Genomic DNA, 18,339 nt, shown 5'->3' with positions numbered 1-18,339 from the left:
ATTTGTCCCCTTTGTTGTCCAACTTCCTCCTTAGCTGATCTGGTATGTGTGCATAAGCCACACATCCAAAAACTCTCATGTGGGTGACTCCTTGCTTTCTCCCACTCCATGCTTCTTCCGGCACTTTGTTCAACACTGCTTTTGTAGGACACCTGTTCAAAATATACACTGCACAATTTACAGCTTCAGCCTAATAATCATTTGGCAAATGCTTTGCCTTCAACATGCTCCTCGCCATATCCATGATGGTCCTGTTCTTCCTTTCAGCAACTCCATTTTGCTGCGGAGTGTACCTTGCTGTAAACTGTTTGTGAATTCCATTTTCTCTATAAAAACGTAGAAACTCCTTAGAGATATAGTCACCTCCTTTATCAGTTCTCAAAACTTTTATATGCAGCCCGCTTTGGTTCTCCACAAGTGCTTTGAAATTTCTAAATTTTTCAAACACTTCACTTTTGTTTTTAAGGAAATATACCCAAGTTTTTCTTGTAAAGTCATCAATGAATGTTAGGAAATATTGGCTGCCTGCTAGTGATGGAGCTTGCATCGGTCCACATAAATCTGAGTGGATGATCTCTAAGGGTGCCTTTGCCCTTATGCTTTTCCCTGATGGAAAACTTTCTCTATGTTGTTTCCCCAAAATGCAACATTCACAAAGGCTGTCCGGTTTCTCTATCAATGGTAATCCTCTTACCATTCCTTTTCTGCTCAACAAATTAAGACCTCCAAAATTGAGATGTCCAAATCTCAAGTGCCACAACCAATTTTCATCCTTTGGCACGCTTTGGAAGGCCTCTTGGGTAACTGCTGCAATTTCATTTTTGTTTTTCAAATCTGCCCTTATTCTAAGAGGGAACATCCTGTTCCTTGTCATCTTCACTTCAGCAATGCATCGTTTGCTGGGTGCTATATCCATGATGGTGCACACATCATTCACAAAGAAAACATTGTACCCCTTTTGAACAAGCTGTCCAATATTCAAGAGGTTACATCTCATTCCGGGGACATAGTAGACATCTGCTATGGTTTTCCTTTCTCCTTGCTTTGTAAATATTTTTACCTCTCCTTTTCCCATAACAGAAATTTTGCTATCAGTTCCTAGTGTGACTTCTGATTTCATATTCTGATCTAGAGCAGAAAAGAGGGCTATGTTTCTTGTCATATGGTTGCTGCAACCTGAGTCTAAAAACCATATGTCTTCACTGTTTGTTTCAGCCATGTTACAAGCTAACAACACATTATTTTGGCTGATGTTTTCTCTAGTGACATTTGCATTTGGTCTATTATTTATATCATGCTCCTTCTTCCTACATTCACTTGCATAGTGCCCAATTTTTTTACAATAATAGCATTGGACATTGGTTTTTTCATACCTTTGTCCTTGAGCATGATGTTGTCCTCTTTGTTGGCTGCTGCCTTGGCCTTGGTTCTGATTTGGATTGCTGCCTCTTCCTTGAGCATTCGCTGAGCTGTTCCTTCCACCTCTGTTCTGGCTTCTGCCTCTTCCTCTCTTGTTTCCTCTACCTTGACCTCTTCCTCTTCCAAAGGACATCTGGGTCTTGAAGGCTTGCTCTAGAGATGAGTTTTCATTTCTACTCAACCTCTGCTCATGTGTTATCAGTGATGCATGAAGCTCATCAACTGAAAAGTTTGAGAGATCCTTTGTCTCTTCAATGGTGGTGACAATCACATCAAACTTTGAGGGTAAGACCCTCAATATTTTCTCCACAATCCTCCTTTCTTCAATGGTTTCTCCATGAGTCCTCATCTGTGTGATCAGACCAATCACATGTGTGAAGAATGAGTCAATGTTGTCTGACTCCTTCATGTTCAGATTTTCAAAATCCTTCCTCAGCAATTGAAGTTTTGCTGTCTTCACTCTCTCCATGCCTTGATAGGTTGTCTTGAGGGTTTGCCATGCTTCATTTGTTGTCTTAGCTGCTGCTAACCTTGGAAACACACTCTGGTCTACTGCTAGATACAACAACATACGGGCTTTTGAATCCTTCTTCCTATTGCTCTTCAGGAGATCTCTCTCTCCCTGAGTTAATGCATTGAACTCATCTTCATCTGCTGGTTCTTCAAAACCATCTTCAACTATTTCCCATAAATCTTGAGAGGCAAACAGGGCTGTCATAGTTATTGACCAATAGTCATAGTTCTTCCCATTAAACTGTGGGAGCTGGGTGTTAAACATACCCATACCAGTGCTTGTGCTGGCCATTCCTTGCATCTTTAACTATGCTTTAAATTCTTGACTGTGTATCTTAAAACAACTGACTACTTCTTCAGCAACACATAAAAAAAACTTTGTGAAATACCTGAGTATTTTCTTGACTGAGCCTTCACTCTGCTGGAGAAGATTTACTGTTGCAACAAAAGACTCCTCCTTTCAGCTTCTTAAACACCTTCAAAGAGCCTAATCCTGCTCTGATACCACTGTTGGGGATTTTTCTGAGAAAATCCCAAAAACAAACAATTCAAACACCACAGAGGCAATGCTCTGTTTCCTCTGTCCAGGATCTTTGCATAGGGAAGCTATTTAAATTTTTTTTACTGAGAACAGAGAATTACACCACCATAAAAACATTTATATTCATTAAAACAAAAGACTGATACAAACTTCATCTTCTTTGCTGAGAGGGATTCACAAAACAAACTCGGTCTCTTTCACTTCTTGTTTTCCACTGCTGTGGATATTACAAAACAATTTCATGCTATTTCTTGGTTCTGCGATGACAAACCAATACAATACATCCCTGTTCTATATGATTTCTCGCACTGCTGTGCGTTCAATACATACCACACAAAAAACCACGTGCGCAGGCACAACACACTGTTATATAAAAAAACATACATATGTATATGAAAAAACAATAAAATTTATGTGTCGTAAACAAAATTAAGATCTACCTACTTCTACGAACAATCAATAAATTCATTAACTTCCTTCGGCGGTCAACGGAAAACCTTATACTCCACGCAATCCTTGATTTGATGCGGGCCCGTATGCAGCTTCAGGCGATTGACGGCGGAGGTTGATGAGGCAGATCGGACGGTGGATGGAGATATCGGAAATCATTACATGACTGAACAATAGCACCCGAGAATGTCAGACTTGCTTACGTATGGGGAGAGCCACGCGTCTGCACCATATTGTATCGGGCTCAAATATACGGAAAATACCTTTGCTGGAAAATGGTCTGAGAAATTTCAGGCGGGTTTGCTGAACGGTTTCTAGCGATGTACGTGTGCTTTGAAATTACATATTCAACTTTCATACTAGTTTTGATGTTAGAACTTTCTCAAACCAAACGAAAGGGAAGAGAAATGCGGATGCCCCGTAATGATTCAATGACGTTTGGCCAAAGTTGAAAGACGATCTTGGACTGCTTTTTTGAAATACTGAAGTCATGTAATGATTAAGCAACATTTTTCCAAAGTTGAAAGGCCATTTTGGAGTGTATTTTTCTTCATGGTCCTTTTCCTGATGTCAAAGTTTCATGGGAGTGAAACCACTGAATGCAACAATGCGGCCTGTAGGATAATAAATATAAATATGGTGTCAGTGGCTGAATTGCAGCGATATTTCTATCGTGCCCAGGATGCGTGACAACTTTCACGTATATATTATATTATTACATAATGCCACCATTAACCATTCCCATCTTACATTTATCGGCATCATGGCATCCATAACTTCGATTAAATTAATAAGAAAACAACAATGACATGCATTAAGATCCCCATAGTCAACCAGTCCATGCAAAAATAATTATTAGATTCGTTGACGCTTTAAAAAAAGTTGGGGAAAAACTTGTCTGAACGCTCAATCTATTGGATTTTTGGTTTCAGTTCTCAGAGCTTTTGATATTCCAATTCGTACTTATAAGTTCCGCCTTACTTGACTTTCTATGAATTATTTTTTGTTTTACTCATGATCAACTGCCCCCATGATAATCAGATTTTGCGAATCTTCGAGCATTGATTTTCTATATAAGTCAAGTCTCTGCTTCAATTTTTTTTCATTCTCAGTAGGCATGAAAAACTGTAGTGGCGAAAAGCTCCCTGATGCCATGGCTGCCATTAGAGCGGTCCTTGTTGTGTTCGTCCTGCTGCTGCTGATGGCCTCAAACGGTATGGAGAGTTTACTCTATGGCTTTTGCCACAGACTTTTGATGTTGGATAGAGATTTTGGCGCTTTAATAGCTGAAAGTGATATTTGATGCTTGGGATTGTTTTTGCAAAATTATTTCTTTTAAATTGTTTCATTTTTTTGAACTTATAAAATTACATTTTTAACATGTTTTTTTCGAGCATTTCCTATTAACTAGGTTTACCTGAAACATTGCAGAGTTTGCAAATGGAAATGGTCCCATTTGCGAAAAGTCAAGCAAGAAGGGCGGCAGTGTATATTGTCCCGATGATGAAGAAGACTGCGCTAGAATCTGCGTAAAGAAAGAGAACGCCAGCGATGGTAAGTGCCACTCCTGGACTTGCTTCTGTTACTTCGATGGCCGCTGCGATTTGGCAGACTAATGGAATATGGAAATTACGTATGCGTATTAAATCAGAACGTGGATGCTTGTTATCAGTATGCTTCTCGTGGTTATGGTAGTGATAGTCTTCTATGCTAAATAAACCAGTCTGAGTCTGGTTGAATAGAGGGATTGTCTGTGTGATCCCTTTCTCTGAAGTTCTCGCTCTCTTTTGAGATTACCTATTACATATTTGATATATATGAAGGTTATGTTATATATATAGTTGTGTTGCAAATTGGATATTGGGTATACATGCAGCGATCTACTCCACATTTCATATATAAATTTAACGGATTTTTTCCCATTAGTGAAATTTACATTAACCTTTCACATCAATAATTAAATTGATTAAATTATACATCTAAGTTATGGTTAAGAACACGTATTTTATTTTTATAAATCACATGTTAAAATTAGGAAGACCTTTGTTCTCATAACACTTTTTTCTTATTACTTGGAGCCATAAATAGACAGATCGCTTGCCGCTCACTGTTGTTCTTATTCTAGAGTCTAAATGCCATTTCACTAAATAAAATATTTACATGTGTCTCATAAAGACAACTCAACATAACCTCCAAAGAATCACAGATTTACAAAAAGGACTGTTGTCCTTATTCTAAAATCTAAATGCCACTTCACTAAATAAAATATTTGCATCTGTCTCATAAGGACAACTCAACAAAATAATTGCATTGGTCTCATAAAGACAACTCAACGTAACCTCCAAAGAATCACAGATTCTCCTAACTAAATATCATGATTAACAAAGCGGAAATTGTTTATACAGTAAAATAAACTTCTTTGTTACGAGTTCCTACATCAGGTATGAATCCAAGACAAAATGGTGGATCGTTCTAATGGGTCTAACACATGGTAGAAGGAAGATAAATGGTTATGGTAGAGAAAAATATAATGGAAATAGGAGAAACACATAATAAGTGATGCAGTAGATTTTTTTAATGGGTTTAATATCTTATAGAAATATGGGGTTTTATGGGGAGCAATAACATATCAATACCATACCACATAGATTCATATTGGGGGATATATATTGAGGAAAAAATGACATTATATATTGGGGATATATAGGGAGTAAAGAGTTTTTAAATTGGCAGGTATAAAAAATGGAGCTTAAAGTTAATGAAAAAATATAAAGAGGTATAAAAAAAGTTAATGAAAAAATGGATACCTACAATATCTAGTGGAAATAGGGGTTTTTAAATTGGGAAGGTGTATTGGGTTGGTACAGGTAGAGGGTTACATAATGTGATTTTTAGGGATATTTTTCAATATATAGTCAAATTAAGGGTAATGTTTAATATGCCACGAAGGCACGTGATAGATCAGAGGTTCATTGAGTGAAGCCCTCATGGGTAGAAGAAAGCTAAATTGCTAGGGTAGAGAAAAATGTAATAGAAATAGGAGAAGCATATAATGAGTGATGCATTTGGAACTATGACTATAAAATAGAACTTAGAAGGTCAAAGTGAAGCATATATGAGTGTGAAATAATAAAGAACGTCAAACAAATATTAACATGGAGGTTGAATCATTAATATGTTTCAAGTCAAAGTCAAAGTCAAGTATCAAGGAGGAGTTGAGTTCAAAGAGAGATGGGGAGCAGGTATTTGGAAAGGAAAAGCGAAACATATTAAGCCATTAAAGCAATACACGAGATACTCCCACCCATTACCCCTCATATTATTTTATGGAGTTGGTGATATAATGAAGGATCACTATGACGGGCCTTGCTGATAGATTAAAATGTTACAAGGAAATAGAAATGAATCACCAAGGGATAATCAAAAGTTGTGTTCCACAACCCATAGCTATAACATGGATGTACAAAAACAATCATTTAAAACAATATTTGAATTGTTGAAATTCTAATAAGAATCTTTGTTTTGTGGATGGTTTGTTGGCTCGAGTTCTAAGATGGAAATGGAATGTTGTTGACCTTCGAGGCAACCGCCATCTAAAATAAATTGTAAAGCCTTCAAGTGAATAATGTTGTTTGACTCTTTATATAATGAAGAATATTGTTTGGCTCTATATAAGTAAGATAACTTGTAGGAGAAACCCTAAGATGATTCATCTCTATCATTGTAAGAAGGGTGGAGTGATTTGGTGATTTATATTGACTAAATATAGAAGAGATTCTTGATGTATTTATCTGTCATGATTTTAATACAACAACATATTATTTATAGTTTTAGTCCATTGGACTTATGAATGAAATTATTGTTATTAATGGTGCCTTTGGTTGTGTACTATAACTTGTAAGCCAATTATTTATTTACATCAACTATTTGTTGAGAAATCAAGTATTAAATACATATATGCATGGCCTTTGAATAATGGTAGAAACACATTTTTCATCTAAGAAAAGAAAGAAAAAATTATTAGTCACATTATACATCTTATAATAATAAAAATTCCATTGACATAAATTCCATGCCTTTTTTATTCAATAATTAACCATAAAGTTTGGAATATTGTGATCCACTAATTTAATAAACATATTTAATATTCCCTTTACTAACATCCTCATATTAATAAATAAAAATATTGTATTATAAACATCTTACCATAAATGACTTTACTAAAAAAAAACATATATATATATATATATATATATATCTTTACTAAAAACCGATATATTAATAACCCATCATTTATCTCGATTAGCAATTTGACATTCTAACCGATCAAAACCTACCCCATATTAATAAATACAAATATTCTATTATAAACAAACTATAAATTATTTTATTAAAAAAACATATATTAATAACCCATCATTTGTCTCGAATATTGTGACTTTCTAACCGATCAAAACCTAATGCGGGCCGATTAACATTAAAAAGAATAAAAGAACCAAACCTCTAAAACAGAAAAGGAAAAACAACCAAACCTCTCAAACGCAACCATAATTTCTACCTTTCTACGTTACACGTCAAGATTCCGAGAAACACTATCCAGTTATGGCAAGACACGTGTTTTAAAGAAAAGCCTCACCATAGACTAAAGAGACGTACTAAAACCATGTGAGGTATATCATTCGTTAGGCATCTCATTATTCGTGCAGCATCTAACAGAAAAATGAAGAGCTCCAGAGTGAAATTCAGAAACCAAGCTTGGGAAGTGCAGGAATATCATTGAAAATAATATGGAAATCATAAAAATTTAAACAACAAATTATTGAAGAAATTATAAGAAAAATGATAATAAGAAATAAAATATTATTTTTTAAAGTTATAATTTAAGTTGTAATATTGGTAATGTTTGATTTTTGATATATGAAATTTATATTAATTATATATATTTTTAAATATTATTTAAGGTTGAAATTGTTTTTATAATTAATTAAGAGTTTATTTCTTTTGAATTTACAGAATTAATATTTTTAAATTCAAATTTATTTCATAAGAGTGAAAGCCTATTTTTTTATAAATAAAGGAAAACTTTATTTTTTTATAAACTATGAATGGTAATTTAGTGATAACCCCTTTTTTGTTTTGTAATTGAGTTAGGATAGATATTACTAGCTTAAAAAAGAAAAAGAAAAAAATTGAGATAATGAAATTTAGATTGGTCATTTTGCTTAGTTGTAATTGTTAATGGATATGTTGGTATTCAGGCGGACGCTCAGCAAGTGAAAGCTTCATGTGTTTTGATGTGATGACCCCGGGTAACTTGTAAATACAGAATAATTACTGTGGTAAGAAATTATTATGAGTGGTTACTTATTGTTTACTGAATGACATTATTTAATTATGAAAGTTAATATATTGGATTATATATATATATATATATATATATATATCTTGAAATGCTGGCAACCTCTTGGTGGAGGATTTTCTATTAAAAGAAAAGAATCAGTTATGAAACTGAAGGAACTACCTCTCACACAGGAAAAGTCCTGGGAGGGAAAACCCCTGGGCTGTTGGGACAGGCAGGGGAGGAAAGATTCCAAGAGAGAAAAGAGAAAGAAAAGACAGGGTTAAGTCTGGTAAAGACCAGATAACCCAAGCACAGAGGTGCATGAGTCTTGTTGAGGGCTGCAGGCCTGCAAGACGGCTCGGGGGGAGAATCCAACGTGACGTGGATCTCAAGGTTGGGAGGATAAGAGCATGTATGATTGCAGGTGCATTTCTGAAGTCAGAACTCCTGTAACGGATTGACCAGGTACGAGCTTTGACAAAAGTAGACAATGGTAAACAGAATATTGAAGTTCATAAATAGAATACTGTTAACTCTGAGTCTCTGTTAACTAGCTAGATGCAAGGAAAGATAACAGTAGTTGTCTGTAAATAGAGACAGTGTGTGCAGCTCAAATAAATACCTGGTAATTAGTTATTTCGTACAGTAATGAGATAATTATTTGCTGTAAACCATTCAGGTATTTACATATATATAACAGAACGAAACCCTGAGTGGGCCTGTAAGACCATCGTGGTTGTACTAGATGATTATATACAGAAATAACAAATAGTATGACATGGCACCTAGCCAGAACCGTAAGAGGTGCATTCGAAACCGATAGAACAGTAGAGCAGCATAATCAAACATCAGTGCTGTGAATATTGATGAACAAGAAAAACTAGCTAAACCCTGTATCGAGGGTTTGAACACATCATGATAATCTAAAACATGTACGAAAAACAATCCACTGTGTTTATGGCTACGCCAGTTAGACGCACCAGAAAAACCCTTACAAATAATAACTGAATGTTAACTATTGATTCAGTATAGAAACAACACTGTCATAAGTAAACGGTTGCGTACCCGAGGTGGTACAGTATATATATAAATAACGAATCAAACAGAAAGATAGATTAACAACCCTGTAATGAGACAGTGCATGTGGGTGCGTATTAACCCTCTAGTGAACGAATGCATACAACTGTATAATAACTCTGTATCGATTCAAAGCATAAGACTGTAAATAAACCAAGTAACGAAACCATGCATATGTCCGCTTAGCAAACCCTATAGCAGAGCAACTCATTTTACATCAGAAAGATAATAGTAAACTTGACATTAATCGAACCGAAGGTATATGACTGATGGCGTATAAAGAAGGACCGCCATCGTTACAAACGACAAGCATAGAAAGTAAATAACGTATCCATTGAGAAAGTAAAGAAAATATAATAACATCAAACCAGATGGTTAAACCCTAATGGGTACAGTAAAACGTTATGAATTGAAAACCTGAGGACCGATAGGTACTGTACAAATCTTCATAAACAGATTGACGAGCTGAGTAGCCCTACTCACATTAAAAGCATGGAAACAATTTGGCAATATACAGATTTCAACTTAAATCAGTACAGGCACGAGGCCGTAACCCCTAACCAAATATACATCTAACATTCGGCATGTATGCCAGGAGCCACAAACTACCCAAGTCCTAACAAATTAAATGAATACAGGTCTCGGCATGATGTGGCCGACTGCAAATCGTAACTAGGGTTGGAACGATTGCAGAACCTGTGACACAAAACAGAGAGCGTCATGAGACACTTCTCTGACCAAGGCCGACACATATACAATCTTGCTGTGTAAACCCTTAACGAAAAGTAGAGAATCATTAACCATTGGTAACAGAACATACCTGCGCATGCTTGAGACGGCATATGTATCCGTAAGCAGTAGAAGGCCGACAATGTGAACACCTGTACATTAACAAAACGTACAGTCATGAGCTCATGAACAGTCAAACAAACCAACAAGCTCTGAGAAATAAAATGCATCGTATTCCCATATACAAGAGCTGAAGAATAGACAATGAGCATGGCGGCAACAGCTGTGTATTACCTGAGACAGCAAGGTAGAAACCTGATGAACGTTGCAGAGGAGGATCGCCGTGCTGGGAAGGTATTCGGCCTCCCAGTCTTGCACAAATGAACCAAACCCAAAGGACTCGGAGGTATATGTATTACACACCAAACCCTTGGATAAACCTGAGCCCTCCGATGCAGAGAACGGATCTCCATCGTCCATTCAAGCGGGAGCCTGGCGCGAAAACCCTCAGCGGGTCAACCGAGAAGTCACATGGCTTCACGCGGGTTTTATGCCACCTGGCGAATGGTTGGTGAGATTGTTTAAGTCTCCGGCTACCACCTGGCGCCGGAGCTGGATAGGAACAATCCGGTGGCATTCCGACCTTAATCCGACTCGAAACTGCCGTAGGTTATCATCATAAAAGAATCATATAAGTATTGTTAAAGTTTGGTTATGTGACATAGTGCATAACACTCACGAATGAAGCCTTTGATTAGATGTTCCCCTTTGTGGGTAGAAGGGTGGAGTAAAATAATCAAGCCATGTATAAATATTTTTTTTTACATTGCATATTTACCTATGGGATCGTGACATTTGATTATTTAAAAAAAATGACAGTCTAGATATTTTTATAGGTAATCGATGCCGATGCTACCACTTATAATAATGACAAGGGAATTTTGTAATTTTTTTATATATTTCACACAGATATTTTATTTCAAATTTATATTTATTATAAGTGGAGAGATATCAAATTTTTTAATATCCAAAAAAATTACAAAACAAATTGAAATTTTATTTTTATCAAATTTAAGATTTTAACAAGTATATAATTATTAAATTTTCTTTATAATTAGAAAATATAAAAACAACTTACTCAACTACATACATATATATATATATATATATATATATATATATAGATATATATATATATATATATATATAATTATTTTATCTTTCTTCCATCTAACAATGGGCTAGCATTGGCATTAGTGTACCTAAAAGAAAAAATACCTTTTATCTTTAAGTTAATTTGAACAAAATTGTTATTAAAAATAAAATGCTTTTGTGTATTTTTAAGTAGTCCCAGGGTGGATGCCAGATTGGTATTTAGTCCAAGGGATCCCCATAGTGGCATTTAGTCCACGTGATCAATTCCCAACTAGGTGAGTGAAAATCCAACACCCTCTTTCAAACACAAATCGGGGAATCGAACTTGGGCCAAGGCTCTGGTACCATGTAAGATTTTTCCTTTACAACAAAACCTGTAGGCATTAGTAAACTTCCAAACCATTATCATTTCCTTTGTAGGCATTAGTAAACTTCCAAACCATTATCAGTTTCTTTTTAAGTGGTCACAGGATGGGTCCCAGAGTGGCTCCCAACTAGGTGAGTATGAAAATCCAACATTAGCAAACTCTTTACTAGTATTTTACCAAGAATTATGTTTATAGTAGGCTAATTTTTAAAATTTTAGTCATTTTAATTAATCTTTTAGTCAATTTTACTTGAAATCAAGTAAAACTTTGTTAAAGTCACAAATTTGAGTTGTATAATCTATACAATTCAAGTACTCTAAAAATATTTTTCACAACAATAAAATACTGTAAAGAAATTTTTCAAAACACAAAATTTATTTATACATTTAAATCACATTTTAAATAACAATTGAAAAACCAAAAAAACTTAACCGTTAAACTTCATTTTTATATTTTTTTATAAATCCTTCTTTTCATCTCTTTTATATCTATATATTTTTAAATGGAAAAGAAAGAAAATCCAATAAAGTTGTTTTCATACTAGTTTTGGTGTTATATCTTTCTCAATCATAGACAAAGAGAAATATTATAGTCATGTGATGATGCAATGACATTTCATGAAAGTTGAAAGAAAATCATGGGGTGCCTTTTTTGGTTCATGGCCCTTTCTTAATGTCAAAGTTTCGCTCTAGTGAAACCATTGGATGCAACAATGTGGCCTGTTCTTTTTCTGTATTATAAGTATAAGTATGGAATTATAGACATATTTCCATATGCCCAATATGCATGACAACTTTCATGTATACATTATATTTTGTTTTTTTTTTAAGTTACAAAATTAGAAATTGCATCAAGAGGTGCAAAGGGAAGCCGTTAAGAGGAGTGAGGATGTTAAAGGGAAATCACACTTTGTGCTACATGTCAAGTTGTAGCATCGATATCACTTTATGGGGCACACAATGCTATGCTGAAGGGGATGAACTTTCTAACCTTCACACCTTAGGAACCTCTCTAGTCCTTGCAATAAAAGGGGGTCATGTCATCAAGTTCCATGGAAATACTATTGGAACTATCCCCACCACTTTCATTCTTATAAACCCATAAATTATTGAAACATGTTAGCTCCACCAATGGTTTCATGAAATACGTTGCAATGCATCACCGCCTTCACTAAGTCGAAAATACAAAGGAATCTCTAGAAGGCCCCTAAAAACAAAAACAATCTCTGAACTTGTTCTGATGTCTCGTTATGAGAAAGCTCCATGGATTCTCGTTCGAGATACTACTACAACAAGTAATATGAAATATTTTTACTTCTTTATATCCATAATCAATGCAAAAAGAGGAAGGGATGAGCCTGGGAATACAGAAGTCCATGCCTATTCAATGCAAACAGAGGTGACCTCGACATACTAGTGTAAGACATGCATTGGGTATTAAATGTGAGGTGTGCAAGATTTGGAAGGGGATGAAGATGGAGATCAAGAAGAGATTGTGTGGGAATTGGAATTGATGCATTTCTATGAATGATGATGCATGACAATGATGAAATAACAGAGAAAAACACATCTATTGTTATTGGCATTATTGTGACAATGGACAACATCGATGATATAAAAAGAATAGTATTTCATTGTTGCCTAACTAAAAGGACCAAGAATCATAAATAAAAAAAAATATAATGCAACATTACTACATACTTAAAGGTAAATAAAGAGTATAAAGGTCGTCGTAAAGGCATAAATATTTTTTAGTGTTCATGGATTTGACATGTATGGGCTCCTTATTATTGGATAGGATGAGGAGGAGGTCCCAATTGTCATTCAAATCTTGTGAGCCTATGGTCCATCTCCATTAGAAAAATTTTCACCTGATTCAGGGATAGAATGACATAATTTTGGAGCTCATTATGGTCTACCATGACTTTGCCTAGGAGAAATTTGATATGCTAGTAGATACCCATCGTATACAAGTATTGATTGTGTTTACCTCTTCCATGACCAACATTGAGTACCCAATTAGCAACCTCAACAAGCACCTCAATTCTTTTAAGGTTGTGTCTCTCATTAGAGATCTCATGCTCAATCTGAGTGATCTCTTCTTGTATTAGATGGGGGTTGAATTCCCTAGAGTGTTTTGTTGAACATTGGACCCAAGTTTGGGCTATGAAGTAACCTCAGTATTAATACTAGGTAGTGCCTCATCTAACCTTGGCTAACTACCTCGACATGTTTATGAGTGAGTGAAAAAGAGAGGTAGAGGTGTCACTCTAAGGTTGGATAGGGTAGTTCTTGTCAAACCACACCTTAGGTTGGTAACTCAGTCCCCTAAGAATTGGCAATGGGTGCAAGTATTTCCATCTACAAGGTAATGAATGAAACTAAGCTGAAGGTGAGAGTTTAAATTGTAAACTTCAGAATAACAAACATATTGAAACTTGTGTCGACCACCTCACACTGGAGGGGACACACCGGGAGGCCGTTACAACCCTTCCAATACAAACAACATATCACATAGAAGCCTGATGAAATTCGACCCGATAGCGGATCCTAGGAAAGTTACTTTCCATGAAAAGCCAATGCTATTCACGATTTGGAAGAGGAAATAGGAAGACTACGCCTTTGTTTCCATCCAAGACTCAGAGTTTCCCATGTCGCAGAGTCATTGAAAAATCTAGTTTGTGTGGCATGGAAGGCGACCTTGGTAGGTGACTGTGACTCTTGAATTTTGAGGGAAGGCTAGATAAGGAGAGAAACTACTGAGACCACCTCGAAATATGGAGCTTCATCTCTAGAGTCATTATAAGACCCATGTATGCTTCCAATTATTAACATTGTTGATGTATTTTGTTGTCTACTATGACTTGTAGGTTCTATATTTAGAAAAAATATATCACTTATCGAGAAAGCTTTAAAGCAAGTAGTAAATAAAAAAAGGACATTTCAACATATACATGGTGCTACTCTTTTTTTTCATCTAATAAAGAAAAAAGGAAAACATTAGTGAAATTACATGTGTTGTTGCGTCTAGAGGCACATTCTATAGCCCAGTATGAGGGTGATGTGTGATTTCATAAGTTATTAATGCAGAGTTGAAACATGTCCCTTTCAAAATAAAAACTAAATATATTGTAAATAAAATAATTAGGCTATATTAAAAATATAAATGAACATGCATGTTTAGTTAGTTTTAATTAAAAACATTTCAAAACATCAATAATTTCACTCTCTCTATGCTTGTGCAATTTGTTGTCAATATTACAAGTCATAATGAGATGTGGTAATTCATATTACAATCAAGTATGAAGGAGACATGGTACCCATATTTCACTTTCATCCTCACAACCATAAACTACAGATCTACCAAGGGCAGAAAGGGATCAAATCTCTTTTCATTGTAAAAGAGGTTTGTATGTCAAGAAATTCAATCCTCAGCCTGGTAGATCTGGAGTTAAGATGACTCTAGGCTGGTTTAAATATTAATTATAATTAATTATATTTTTATAAATATAAATGTATTAATTTTATGTTTTTTTTTTCTAATAATTTTTTTTTTGGGTGAGACGAAATATTGGATAAAATATAATAGTACAATATTTCATACCACCCCCACCCAATAAAAAGTGGCTAGGAAACACTAATTAAAATGTAATATTTTACATTTTACCTAATATGTCCCGTCACCCCTCAACCTAAATATTACATTTTACTCTATATTTCCCCTCACCTCTCCTAATTTTATAATTGATTTTGTTTACTTTCAAACTTGAAATATAAATAAAATTTACAATAAGGTGTGGACAAGTTGAGGGGAATAACTGGGTAAAATGTAATATTATAATATTATATTTTACCCATATAACCTAGTAAAAAGTGGATGGAGGTAGGAAAAAATATTAGATAAAATGTGATTATTATATTTTTCCTAATATTTCCCCTACCTCTGAATGTGAACATATCAATAAAAAAGTTTTACCTTTATAGGCTACATGGATTCAATGTCATCATTTTCTAGAGCTAATTATGTATCTAAATAGAACATCAAACTAACATGGATGTAGACTAGTTATATTCCATCTGAATACCATGGGACAATACCATGGATTCTTAAAACAATGGGTCAATACCATGGGTCTAACTTTTAACGTTGTAGAGCTCTCTGCACAAATAATAATAATAATAATAATAACAATAATAATAATAATAATCAATATGGGTCATAAATTAAGTGTTTCATTATGGAAGATTAAGTAATATTGAAATGTATTTAAGACTATACTAATAAAAAGAACATTTTAACATGGACAATATGCTCTATAAATAAAATATTTTAATATCTATATTACTTAAAATATTTCAATGTCATTTATACATATATGCATATGTTATATATCTTAACCACGAGAGATAAAATATCTTGAGATGCATTTTTTATTTTTTTTTCATGTTTCTCACTCCAAAAAAATGTTTGTTTTTCAAGAGATTTCATCTCTGTGCCTAATATATTACTAAATAAAATAAATTTATACCAATGTATTTAATAAAAGATAAAAAATTAAACCAATAAAACCTACTTAAGAAATAATGCACTTGTGAGTGTTGTTACAAAATCAAAATGAATGCTTATGCCAACAAGTTATTACATGTTCTAAATATACAACTTTCCTCCTATTTGAAAAATAAAATTACCAAGTTAAAACGTTAACCTAATCGATTCATGAAGTCCTTTTGCTTTAATAATAGCTAAAAAAAAATTTAGCGAAAGATCCTTTTATATTGACCAAGTTGAAAGAACTTGAACAAATTTATAAAAATACACACAAATGATATTGTTATTAATTAAAAAAAGAGAAAAATGAAAATAATATATAGGAAGGTTAAAAAACGAGAGCAAGGAAAAAAATTGAAAAAAAATTAACTCATAAATTAAACACCGAATTTGTGTGGAAAAATCATGTGGGAAAAAGTATGGGAAAGGGAATGAAGTTTTTATTAAAGGTGACCTAGAATTTATGCGCAAAATTCATTTGCGTGGAAAATTCGTTTGGGAAAATTTATGGAGAAAGGGAATGAAGTTTTATTACAGGGGACCTATGATGATGATGATGATGGTTAACGTCCGCTGAGACCAAATAATGATCTATCGGACCTAAAAAGACAAATTATTTATTTTGATTTAAGATTTTATTCCTATGCTCAAAAAGCTTGGAGAGAAGCCTCCCGAGTTCACTATAATTTTGGCATTGTAAAAGGCTAGGAAGGTCAGTATTGTAACAAAGGTTGTGAAATTGAGATCTAATGTGGTTGTATGCAGGGCACTCTAAGAGGAAGTGGTTTTCATCCTCGATGCTCCTATTCTCACAAATATGGCAGATCCTTTCTATCCATGGCGTTTTAGGAACTGCCCAGCGGCCAGTTTCACTATGGAGCTCATGAGAATTCGTTCTAATCTTTGCTATATTAATTTTCTTTTTTGAGCTAGTTAGAATAGAGAGATACTTTTGATCTTCAAGGGTGGGGTTGATGACCTTCTTATAATAACTTAATTTTCTTTTAGACGCTAAATCTTTCTCACACCACAATTTTTCTTTGAACTTAGAAGTAACAATATCTTTAATGTTATTTATGTTTTGCAAAGCATCATTCTCATTGATCTCCCAATAGTTTAACCAGGCCCTTGTGTCCTTATGCCATCCTCGGTTAAGCCTTAGGTGATTTTGGCTGGAATTTAAAGCTAGCTTAGGAAGTCTATGATTGTCTATGGTTAACGTCCGCTGAGACCAAATAACGATCTATCGGACCTAAAAAGACAAATTATTTACTTTGATTTAAGATTTTATTCCTATGCTCAAAAAGCTTGGAGAGAAGCCTCCCGAGTTCACTATAATTTTGGCATTGTAAAAGGCTAGGAAGGTCAGTATTGTAACAAAGGTTGTGAAATTGAGATCTAATGTGGTTGTATGCAGGGCACTCTAAGAGGAAGTGGTTTTCATCCTTGATGCTCCTATTCTCACAAATATGGCAGATCCTTTCTATCCATGGCGTTTTAGGAACTGCCCAGCGGCCAGTTTCACTATGGAGCTCATGAGAATTCGTTCTAATCTTTGCTATATTAATTTTCTTTTTTGAGCTAGTTAGAATAGAGAGATACTTTTGATATTCAAGGGTGGGGTTGATGACCTTCTTATAATAACTTAATTTTCTTTTAGACGCTAAATCTTTCTCACACCACAATTTTTCTTTGAACTTAGAAGTAACAATATCATAGGAAAATTTATGGGGAAACAGAATGGAGTTTTTATTACAGTTAACCTAGGTTGATCTAAATTCAAAATCTATCAAGTACCTATAGGGATCAAATCTCTTTTCACTTTAAAGGAGGTTTGCACCTCAAGAAATTTGATCTTGATCTAGATTTTTTTTTTATCTTAACTCCAAATCTACCAAGCACCTAGAGGGATCAAATCTCTTTTCACTTTAAAAGAGGTTCGCACCTCAAGAGATTTGATCTAGATCTAGATTTTTTTTAAGCTTGGTGGGACTACATCCTCAGAATGTCCAATATATCAGCACGGGTGGGAATTGAAATGGTGACTTTACATCAAGGAGTGCCTTAATACAACACCTGATCATCGTCTATCCAAGACCTAGTGGGCGATCTAGATCTAGAATTAAAACGAATCTAAAGTGGTGATAATTCCATTCTTTCACCTAAAGATTAATATGAACTTTGAAATTTTATAATTC

General features: G+C 34.5%; 1 protein-coding gene across 1 annotated transcript; it reads left to right on the top strand.

The window, feature by feature from the left end:
* Positions 1–4,013: 4,013 nt before the first annotated feature.
* LOC149162364 (antimicrobial peptide D1-like) lies at positions 4,014–4,738 on the top strand. Its single transcript, XM_089435684.1, has 2 exons — positions 4,014–4,137; positions 4,355–4,738. The coding sequence occupies exons 1-2, from the start codon at positions 4,041–4,043 to the stop codon at positions 4,537–4,539; spliced, it is 282 nt and encodes a 93-aa protein (XP_089291810.1). The 5' UTR covers positions 4,014–4,040; the 3' UTR covers positions 4,540–4,738.
* The last annotated feature ends 13,601 nt before the right edge of the window (positions 4,739–18,339 follow it).

The sequence above is a fragment of the Pinus tabuliformis genome, chromosome 5_2 (genome assembly GCF_031772625.1).
Source record: "Pinus tabuliformis cultivar Carrire ecotype Pingquan chromosome 5_2, CPIR1, whole genome shotgun sequence".
Lineage (NCBI taxonomy): Eukaryota > Viridiplantae > Streptophyta > Pinopsida > Pinales > Pinaceae > Pinus > Pinus tabuliformis.
Note: the sequence above shows the minus strand (reverse complement) of the source record. Positions and strands in the feature narration are given on the sequence as shown.

Bases quoted from the DNA above. Each gene is read 5' to 3' on its own strand.
- LOC149162364 (XM_089435684.1), top strand. From the start codon at position 4,041: ATGAAAAACTGTAGTGGCGAAAAGCTCCCTGATGCCATGGCTGCCATT. The intron at 4,138-4,354 runs GTATGGAGAGTT...GAAACATTGCAG, and splicing joins GCTGCTGATGGCCTCAAACG to AGTTTGCAAATGGAAATGGT.